The sequence below is a fragment of the Salmo salar genome, chromosome 02 (assembly GCF_965601325.2).
Source record: "Salmo salar chromosome 02, fSalSal1, whole genome shotgun sequence".
Classification (NCBI taxonomy): Eukaryota; Metazoa; Chordata; class Actinopteri; order Salmoniformes; family Salmonidae; genus Salmo; species Salmo salar.
The window spans coordinates 10,482,578-10,493,317 of NC_138292.1; the positions used below are offsets into that span (position 1 = coordinate 10,482,578).

The following is a 10,740-nucleotide window of genomic DNA, read 5'->3' on the forward strand; positions in this document are numbered from 1 at the left end:
TTATCAACTAGTCTTTGAGATATTAGGCTACTAGGGTTCTTACTTTGCGTTTTGGTGTACTGAAAAATACTCTGATGTCCGTCTTTTTTCTGCCATTTTTCTACCTGGCTGGCCACACACACACACACACACACACAGTGTGTAGGTTATTTACAGTAGGAGATGGGCTTCTATCATACCTTCTATCATTCTATATGGGCTTCGATCTAAAAGGTAGCTAGCAAATGTGAAACGGATTGCAGTGACAAGAGTTGACAGCTGTATGAGTTCAGATTTTACACAACATATGCTGCAACCTTTTGTAATTTTAACCGTTTGTTTCATATTGGCTGGCTTCCAACAATAGCTGAATTTGCAAAGCTAGCGAGCACAAATTCCGTTTCAGTGGTGTTTGCTATAATCTTTGCTACCCGGGTTAAATACAGGTGAAATAAAATAAATAAATAAAAGTTCCCTTGCGACAATTTAGCTTTTGCAACGAGACCATTACATATATTTAAGACAATGGTAGAAGAGAGTGTAGTTCTGTTCAGTTTGGACTTCAGTTTATCGCTAACCTTATCACAGGGACTTTGAAGCACTAACTTACATTGCTGATCTTGGAATAAATTGACGATAGCAAAGATTCCATCTTTGACGACGCCACATAAATGGAATAGGTACTAGCTAGCTTAATAGTTAATATTTGCGCGCTAGCTCTGCAAATTCAGCTAGTGTGTGTGTGTGTGTGAACCCTGCCAACATAAAACAAATCATTGCTATGGCGCGATTGACTGGATTAACCTCATGTCAGTCACGTGCATTGAGTGCCTTTCAGACAGTAGATACGAACCCTCTGTTACCTTGCCAACTAAGGAACTGGCAGTGGATCAAACCATTGTGAGGCAAAGGGTGGGGGGTCGCAATCTTTTGAAACTTAAAAAAGCGTGTCTATAAGTGTCTATAATCAGCACAATTGCTTTCATTGCGTATTATTCATATTATTTAAATTACAGAGTTATGTTTACAGTGATATATTGGGGGGGACAAATCATATTTTTCCCAGGATGGGGGGGTCGTGTACCCCCCGTCCCCCCTGGGATTTCCGCCCCTGTTATGTAGCCTACGTTTGTGTATTGAATGTTATTCTACATTTGTTTGTCTGGGTCTTGAGAATCAGTTACCCTTTCTGACCAAGTCTGTAAAATAATGCGAGAACTGGGGGTATTTTGTCTTGAATAAAAGTAATAACGGAGAAGAATGGCAGGGTCTTGACAAGTTAATTTCATTGTGTAGGCTCACGTTTAATTTATGCTGTGACTAAATGAATATTAACTTGATAATGTACTTTATTGCTGGAGAACAGATGCAATAGGTAGGCCTGAGAAGATTTGATGTAAATATAGCCGAAGAATGGCACATGATAAACTGCGGGTTTAGATTCACGTGCAATTGATCAACTGTGGCGCTATCCATTGTGCTGAATCTCCGCTACAGCGTAACTGTTAGATTATCAGAGATTCAGATTTGTTTCCTCTGACAAAATCATCACAATAACCGAAGTATAAACAGCCACAACCTTCCCAAATTCCCTTGATAGCCAGGTGTAAGGGGAGAGGAAAGGACCAAAATGCATCTTTCAGTGAAAGGTAGGCTACTGTAATAACCTCATATTTGACCCGTCGGCCAACAGTGCCTCATAGACCGGTTAAAACTAGGCTACATCAATGAAATAGTGTGGTGACTTTGAGTTGATTAAATAGCAACAAATACAAGAACCCATTAGTGTATATTTCTCCATGTAGAGTGGTATAATCATGTTGGATTTTATTCGCTGCTTAACACCCTGCATCCCACAGCTGGCTTGCTTCTGAAGCTAAGCAGGGTTGGTCCTGGTCAGTCCCTAGATTGGAGACCAGTTGCTGCTGGAAGTGGTGTTGGAGGGCCAGTAGGAGTCACTCTTTCCTCTGGTCTAAAATAATATCCCAGGGCAGTGATTGGGGACATGTGCTGTCTTTCGGGTGGGACGTTAAACAGGTGTCCTGACTCTCTGTGGTCACTAAAGATCCCATGGCACTTATTGTTAGAGTAGGGGTGTTAACCCTGGTGTCCTGGCTAAATTCCCAATCTGGCCCTCATACCATCACGGTCACCTAATCATCCCAAGCTTACTATTGGCTCATTCACCCGCCCCATCCCCTGTAACTATTCCTCAGGTCATTGCTGTAAATGAGAATGTGTTCTCAGTCAACTTACCTGGTTAAATAAAACATATGCTTCTAAATAGCACTTTCGGTTTGAACGGGAAGCCTGGTAATTTCTTGCAATTTCCTCAGGAAGGAAAATTGGTAGGTTCTCTGGAAAAGATATGTCTCTACATGACCAATGAGGCCTACCCTCCTCCCCCAGCCATTGGGATGAACTTTGCGGGACCCCCACCCGAATACTCTACCAGGTACGGACGAGACATGGAGACAACTGTTCCTTTAATGTTTTGTACTCGTCTCATTAAAAATGGATTCATACTAAAGACTAGGTCAGAATACATTTGGACTCCCTTGCTCTTTGTCTTTCCCTGTCAAATCAACTCTTTACCGTGAAATGCTTGCTTACGAGCCCACCCCAACGATGCAGAGAAAAAAACTATAGAATATATATATATATATATATAGTACCAATCAAAAGTTTGGACACACCTACTTATTCAAAGGTTTTTCTTTATTTTGACTATTTTCTACATTGTAAAATAATAGTGAAGAACTCAAAACTATGAAATAACACATATGGAATCATGTAGTAACCAAAAAAGTGTTAAACATATCAAAATCTATTTTATATTTATATAGACTCTTCAATGTAGCCACCCTTTGCACACTCTTGGCATTCTCTCAACCAGCTTCACCTGGATTGCTTTTCCAAAAGGACAGATTTCCACCGGTCTAATGTCCATTGCTGGTGTTTCTTGGCCCAAGCAAGTCTCTTCTTCTTATTGGTGTCCTTTAGTAGTGGTTTCTTTGCAGCAATTTGACCATGAAGGCCTGATTCACGTAGTCTCCTCTGAACAGTTGATGTTGAGATGTGTCTGTTACTTGAACTTCACAGCAGAGGTAACTCTGGGTCTTCCTTTCCTGTGGCGGTCCTCATGAGAGACATAGCGCTTGATGGATTTTGCAACTGCACTTGAAGAAACATTCAAAGCTCTTGAAATGTTCCGGATTGACTGAACTTCATGTCTTAAAATAATAATAGACTTTTGTTTCTCTTTGCTTATTTGAGCTGTTCTTGCCATGATATGGACTTGGTATTTTACCAAATAGGGCTATCTTCTGTATACCACCCCTACCTTGTCACAAAACAAGTGATTGGCTCAAACGCACTAAGAAGGAAATAAATTCCACAAATTAACTTTGAACAAGGCACACCTGTTAATTGAAATGCATTCCAGGTGAGTACCTCATGAAGCTGGTTGAGTGAATGCCAAGAGTGTGCAAAGCTGTCATCAAGGCAAAGGGTGGCTACTTTGAAGAATCTCAAATCTCAAATATATTTTGATTTGTTTAACACTTTTTTGGTTACTTCAGGATTCCTTATGTGTTATTTCATACTTTTGATGTTCTACAATGTAGAAAATTTTAAAAAATAAATAAAGAAACCCTGGAATGAGTAGGTGTGTCCAAACTTTTGACTGGTACTGTATATATTGTAACACGAGAAATAAAATACCCAAGAATAAAGCTATATACAAGGAGTACAGGTTCCAGATCAGTGTGCAGGGGTACGAGGTATTTGAAGTAGATATGTACAAGAAGGCTGGGTAAAGTGACTAGGCATCAGGATTGATAATAATAATAATAATAGCAAAATAAAGAACAGAGCAGCAGCTGCAAATGATGAGTGTAAAGTTGTGTGTTTGTGAGAGTGTGTAATGTGGATGCATGTGTGTTTGGGTTGTGTCGGTTTGTGTGTGTGTGTGTGTGTGTGTGTGTGTGTGTGTGTGTGTGTGTGTGTGTGTGTGTGTGTGTGTGTGTGTGTGTGTGTGTGTGTGTGTGTGTGTGGGAGTGTGTGTGTGGGAGTGTGAATGTAGTGTGTGTGAGTGTGCATATGCTTTGTATACAGTCTAGTGATTGTGCGTAGGGTCAGAGCAAGACCCTTTAACTTTTTGAGGATGCGAGTGCCCATGCCACGACTGTGCGGGTGTGTGTGGACCATGTTAGGTCGCCAAGGAACAGCCCTGTTGATGTGGATGGGGACGTGCTCTCCCCTCTTGCTCCTTTAGACCACGATCAGCTCCTTGGTCTTACTGGCATTGAGGGAGAGGTTGTCCTGGCACCACAATGCCAAGTCTCTGACCTCTCATCGCCTTCGTGTCGTCAGCAAACTTGACACACTGGGTCCCGACACACTGGGTCCCAACCCACTGGCTCCAACCTCCTGTCTCCAACCCTCTGGATCCAATCTCCATCTCTTCATTACTTGGTTATGAAAACCCCCTGGCCCCAAAGCACTGGCCCAACCTCTCTTCATTACTTTTTAAGGCAGACAGGTCCAGAGGGTGCGCCCCTGGCTGTCCCTCACGTCTAGATCCAGCAGAGACTGAACCAGGACCTCCATAGCATGGTGGTGGCTGTGGTACGCCTGAATAGAAACACAAACACAGTCTCAAGCAAAGTCCAGTGGTACGCCTGAATAGATATATATTCGATGTCCTATAGTAGACCAGTGGTACGCCTGAACAGAAATACAGTGCTAGACCTCTAAAGTAGACCAGAGTCTTTCAATCGGGAGCCCATTTTTGCTCCCGCCCAGCATCAACATCGGAGGTCCCTGCCAAGCGTGGGATTGAGAAACAAACACTCTACTTCTCCTCTGAGGTTGATTAACTCAAATGGCAAAATAAGGAAATCATCCTCATCATCACTGTGTAGAATATGCATGTATTTTACACGAATCAGGAATAGATAGGAATTTGGTGTGTGAGTCTGTCTGGACAGTCAACTTCCTGTGGAAAATCAACACCATGCCTGCTTCCCAGATAGCACCCTATTCCCTATGTAGTGAACTACTTTTGATCAGGGCCTATAAGGATCTGGTCAAAAGTAGTGTACTAAATAGGGAATAGGGTGCCATTTGTCATATGGAGACCACTACAGGAGCAGGTAGGCTTTACTCACAGCGAGGTGTAGAGGGCTGATGGGAGCTCTGACATCAAAGTCGTTCAGGATGTCTGTCCCTGAGCTTTCAATTAGTTGAGGAAAGACAAGGACGGCCAGTTCAGACTTGTAACATATTTACTTGGAAGGTTAGTCTAGTAGCATGTGTAACATGGTAAATCTCAGTGACCAGCCCCTGCAGACATACTGGGGTGTTGCATCCATACCTTAAACAAGCAAGTGTGAGGAAAAGTTACCAACTGGCACTTACCACATCTAAAGGTGTTTCACTTGCAATCTGGAAAAAGAACATCAAGAGTGACGATGCGTCCACGACAAACATGCAGCCACACCTTAAAACCTACTGTTGGGTTCTGAGAATATGAAATATACTAATTCATGTCACTGAGGGAGAGAGCTTAATGTATAACGTTTACATTATGTCAGGTTAGGGGTCACATCCACTTGAATGTCCTTCATATGACGAACCTCCTACAGAGCAAATGAGGAAAATATGATATATTATGATTTATGTTAGTAACAATACAATATGGGAATTTTATCCCAAAGCTACCTACAGCTAACATATATATATTTAAGTATGTGATCTATGTAAATAAATAAATATATCACAGCTGTAAAACTGTATGGTGGAGGCCTACCCATTTCCCAGGAGCATTGGAAAAAGTGGATTTGGGTACAGTGTTTATTTCCCCCTAATATCTTTGAAGATTCTGAGACCATTAGGGTTAAACATTACAGATATAAATGCAATATATGGAGTAGAAAAGATTGCCTGCCCACCAAAGAATCAACATATGTTCTACATGGTCTATTTCTATCTGAATGTAACACCTCAATCAAGCTTGTTAATTGATCGTTAAGTCATGTTTGTCAGGTAAACGGTCATTAGTGGCCTATATAAGCCTCATACAGGCCATGGGAAGACATTACCTGTTGATAACACAGACTATTCTCATGATCATGGGAGGTGTGAGAGAATTGCTGCTCTTTGTGATGACTGTGGGGGTTGTCAAAGGTTGGTTCACTAACGTTTTATTTGGATTGAAGGGATTTGTTTGGGAAATATGCTTAACTTTATAAGTTGGAGATTCAAATTTGACTGTCTGTTTCTTCCGCATTGGTCATCTATTATTAATATATGTAGCTATTTTGTGTGAACTCAACTTCTGTCAACACTTTCTCCTCAGTTTCTTGTTACCCTGTTGGAAAGTCCCAGAAGCAAGATCAAGTCTCTCTGCAGAGGAGACTTGGAGGTAAGTGTTTCTTTCCACAACCCTTCTAGCTATGTTCTTTGTCACTGTCTATGGTGCTGCTGTGTTTGACACTCATTCAACACCATAGAGTAACTCAGTCTAAATAACGTTGTCAAAGCCTTTGATTTGGTAATTTTGCTTGTGTACCTTAACCTACGTTTTTCAGAGCTGTCATCAAATGACGTCTCCATTGAGCATGCCCTGGCCTTGCTCCGATCCATAGGGTCTGACGCTAAACAAGACAGAGAAGGTACGGCCTGAAACATATACTTTGAAAACTGTTGGGTTCAACATTCGACTGGCAATTCGGCCTAGACCGTGTGGAACAGATGTGTTGCTGTAGAATACCCAACTGTTCCTTTTGTTTTTTCTATAGAGTATTTAGAGACTAACGAAGTAGAATCCCAAGCTTCTCCAAACCATGGTAGCTCTCAGGCAAATGATGCCCTGTCCTCTGAGGAGAAGCTGAGGCGCATGTCCTCTGACGACGCTGCGACTGGCCCGTCTGACGACGCTACCTCTGGAGCTGCGACTGGCCCGTCTGACGACGCTACCTCTGGAGCTGCGACTGGCCCGTCTGACGACGCTACCTCTGGAGCTGCGACTGGCCCGTCTGACGACGCTACCTCTGGAGCTGCGACTGGCCCGTCTGACGACGCTACCTCTGGAGCTGCGACTGGCCCGTCTGACGACGCTACCTCTGGAGCTGCGACTGGCCCGTCTGACGACGCTACCTCTGGAGCTGCGACTGGCCCGTCTGACGACGCTACCTCTGGAGCTGCGACTGGCCCGTCTGACGACGCTACCTCTGGAGCTGCGACTGGCCCGTCTGACGACGCTACCTCTGAAGCTGCGACTGGCCCGTCTGACGACGCTACCTCTGAAGCTGCGACTGGCCCGTCTGACGACGCTACCTCTGAAGCTGCGACTGGCCCGTCTGACGACGCTACCTCTGAAGCTGCGACTGGCCCGTCTGACGACGCTACCTCTGAAGCTGCGACTGGCCCGTCTGACGACGCTACCTCTGAAGCTGCGACTGGCCCGTCTGACGACGCTACCTCTGAAGCTGCGACTGGCCCGTCTGACGACGCTACCTCTGAAGCTGCGACTGGCCCGTCTGACGACGCTACCTCTGAAGCTGCGACTGGCCCGTCTGACGACGCTACCTCTGAAGCTGCGACTGGCCCGTCTGACGACGCTACCTCTGAAGCTGCGACTGGCCCGTCTGACGACGCTACCTCTGAAGCTGCGACTGGCCCGTCTGACGACGCTACCTCTGAAGCTGCGACTGGCCCGTCTGACGACGCTACCTCTGAAGCTGCGACTGGCCCGTCTGACGACGCTACCTCTGAAGCTGCGACTGGCCCGTCTGACGACGCTACCTCTGAAGCTGCGACTGGCCCGTCTGACGACGCTACCTCTGGAGCTGCGACTGGCCCGTCTGACCACGCTACCTCTGGAGCTGCGACTGGCCCGTCTGACCACGCTACCTCTGGAGCTGCGACTGGCCCGTCTGACCACGCTACCTCTGGAGCTGCGACTGGCCCGTCTGACGACGCTACCTCTGGAGCTGCGACTGGCCCGTCTGACGACGCTACCTCTGGAGCTGCGACTGGCCCGTCTGACGACGCTACCTCTGGAGCTGCGACTGGCCCGTCTGACGACGCTACCTCTGGAGCTGCGACTGGCCCCCCGTCTGACGACGCTACCTCTGGAGCTGCGACTGGCCCCCCGTCTGACGACGCTACCTCTGGAGCTGCGACTGGCCCCCCGTCTGACGACGCTACCTCTGAAGCTGCGACTGGCCCCCCGTCTGACGACGCTACCTCTGAAGCTGCGACTGGCCCCCCGTCTGACGACGCTACCTCTGAAGCTGCGACTGGCCCCCCGTCTGACGACGCTACCTCTGAAGCTGCGACTGGCCCCCCGTCTGACGACGCTACCTCTGAAGCTGCGACTGGCCCCCCGTCTGACGACGCTACCTCTGAAGCTGCGACTGGCCCCCCGTCTGACGACGCTACCTCTGAAGCTGCGACTGGCCCCCCGTCTGACGACGCTACCTCTGAAGCTGCGACTGGCCCCCCGTCTGACGACGCTACCTCTGAAGCTGCGACTGGCCCCCCGTCTGACGACGCTACCTCTGAAGCTGCGACTGGCCCCCCGTCTGACGACGCTACCTCTGAAGCTGCGACTGGCCCCCCGTCTGACGACGCTACCTCTGAAGCTGCGACTGGCCCCCCGTCTGACGACGCTACCTCTGAAGCTGCGACTGGCCCCCCGTCTGACGACGCTACCTCTGAAGCTGCGACTGGCCCCCCGTCTGACGACGCTACCTCTGAAGCTGCGACTGGCCCCCCGTCTGACGACGCTACCTCTGAAGCTGCGACTGGCCCCCCGTCTGACGACGCTACCTCTGAAGCTGCGACTGGCCCCCCGTCTGACGACGCTACCTCTGAAGCTGCGACTGGCCCCCCGTCTGACGACGCTACCTCTGAAGCTGCGACTGGCCCCCCGTCTGACGACGCTACCTCTGAAGCTGCGACTGGCCCCCCGTCTGACGACGCTACCTCTGAAGCTGCGACTGGCCCCCCGTCTGACGACGCTACCTCTGAAGCTGCGACTGGCCCCCCGTCTGACGACGCTACCTCTGAAGCTGCGACTGGCCCCCCGTCTGACGACGCTACCTCTGAAGCTGCGACTGGCCCCCCGTCTGACGACGCTACCTCTGAAGCTGCGACTGGCCCCCCGTCTGACGACGCTACCTCTGAAGCTGCGACTGGCCCCCCGTCTGACGACGCTACCTCTGAAGCTGCGACTGGCCCCCCGTCTGACGACGCTACCTCTGAAGCTGCGACTGGCCCCCCGTCTGACGACGCTACCTCTGAAGCTGCGACTGGCCCCCCGTCTGACGACGCTACCTCTGAAGCTGCGACTGGCCCCCCGTCTGACGACGCTACCTCTGAAGCTGCGACTGGCCCCCCGTCTGACGACGCTACCTCTGAAGCTGCCACTGGCCCCCCGTCTGACGACGCTACCTCTGAAGCTGCCACTGGCCCCCCGTCTGACGACGCTACCTCTGAAGCTGCCACTGGCCCCCCGTCTGACGACGCTACCTCTGAAGCTGCCACTGGCCCCCCGTCTGACGACGCTACCTCTGAAGCTGCCACTGGCCCCCCGTCTGACGACGCTACCTCTGAAGCTGCGACTGGCCCCCCGTCTGACGACGCTACCTCTGAAGCTGCGACTGGCCCCCCGTCTGACGACGCTACCTCTGAAGCTGCGACTGGCCCCCCGTCTGACGACGCTACCTCTGAAGCTGCGACTGGCCCCCCCGTCTGACGACGCTACCTCTGAAGCTGCGACTGGCCCCCCGTCTGACGACGCTACCTCTGAAGCTGCGACTGGCCCCCCGTCTGACGACGCTACCTCTAAGGAACTGTTCACCGCTTCATCGGAGCCCCCGTTGACCACAAACATGGATATCTGACGTGGGACATGGTGCTCGGGGTCCATGCAAGAGTTCATGGGTACTCTAGTCCAGGTTGTCTGTGTGTGTAACTGCATTTGCTTGTTTTGGCTCAATTAAACATTAACTGTAATACTTGTGTCCTCAGTATTGTTTTGGCGGTTCCTACTTGGCAACATTTATTTTGCATTATAACCATGCTTTGGCCTCAGCAATATATTAATACTTTGACCCCTGTGTTTAAGCTACATTTGCTCAGTGTTGGTCAATTTATGCTAGTAGCATCACATGATGTGGAATGGGTTCTAGTTCATTTTAACTTGATGGTTGTGGAACACAGTGTCTGGGGTTGGTACATATGAGGATGTTGCTAGAATCGGGGTTTCAGTGCTAACTAATATCACGGTTGTCAACTTGCATTTAAATTACTCTGCTGGGTGTCTTCTCTCCTGACTGACTTGGTTTCCTATTAGTGAATGCTTACATGTGAAACCAGCTCTCGTCTCATTAGCCCATCGTTTTGGCGGTTGGTCTTCATATCCCAGTGACAATCCAAACTTTCAGGTTAAATAAGTCAATGCTAACCTGCTTTAGCTGGCAGGCTGCTATCAGGTCCTAGCTCTCCCAGAGTTGCTTGTAGCGCCTCTAACCTAGGGTTTGATGGGGGGGAACAGTTTTACCAGGATTTCCCACCCACTCCGATTACATGGGAGAAATTAACCGGTTAATTTCTATGAAAAGCGTGAGGTGAAGTCTGTTCATACAGGCCTTCTCTATCCGCATGATCAACGCTCGGGGTGTGCGTCGTACTTATAGTCGCCATGAATTCAAAGAGCATGTACACGCAACCTTTAAATGCAGTTAATAC

The 10,740-nt window shown here is 48.6% G+C and overlaps 1 protein-coding gene across 1 annotated transcript; it reads left to right on the forward strand.

Annotated features, from left to right (window-relative positions):
- Positions 1-6,107: 6,107 nt before the first annotated feature.
- LOC123733366 (uncharacterized) lies at positions 6,108-9,978 on the forward strand. The gene is made up of 5 exons (XM_082968569.1): positions 6,108-6,168; positions 6,341-6,406; positions 6,573-6,656; positions 6,783-7,847; positions 8,061-9,978. The coding sequence occupies exons 1-5, from the start codon at positions 6,108-6,110 to the stop codon at positions 9,743-9,745; spliced, it is 2,961 nt and encodes a 986-aa protein (XP_082824695.1). The 3' UTR covers positions 9,746-9,978.
- Positions 9,979-10,740: the final 762 nt, after the last annotated feature.

Excerpts from the sequence above, each read along its gene's own strand:
- LOC123733366 (XM_082968569.1), top strand. The coding sequence starts at position 6,108 with ATGATCATGGGAGGTGTGAGAGAATTGCTGCTCTTTGTGATGACTGTG. Across the intron at positions 6,169-6,340 it reads GACTGTGGGGGTTGTCAAAG|TTTCTTGTTACCCTGTTGGA; the intron begins GTTGGTTCACTA and ends CTTTCTCCTCAG. Across the intron at positions 6,407-6,572 it reads TCTGCAGAGGAGACTTGGAG|AGCTGTCATCAAATGACGTC; the intron begins GTAAGTGTTTCT and ends TACGTTTTTCAG.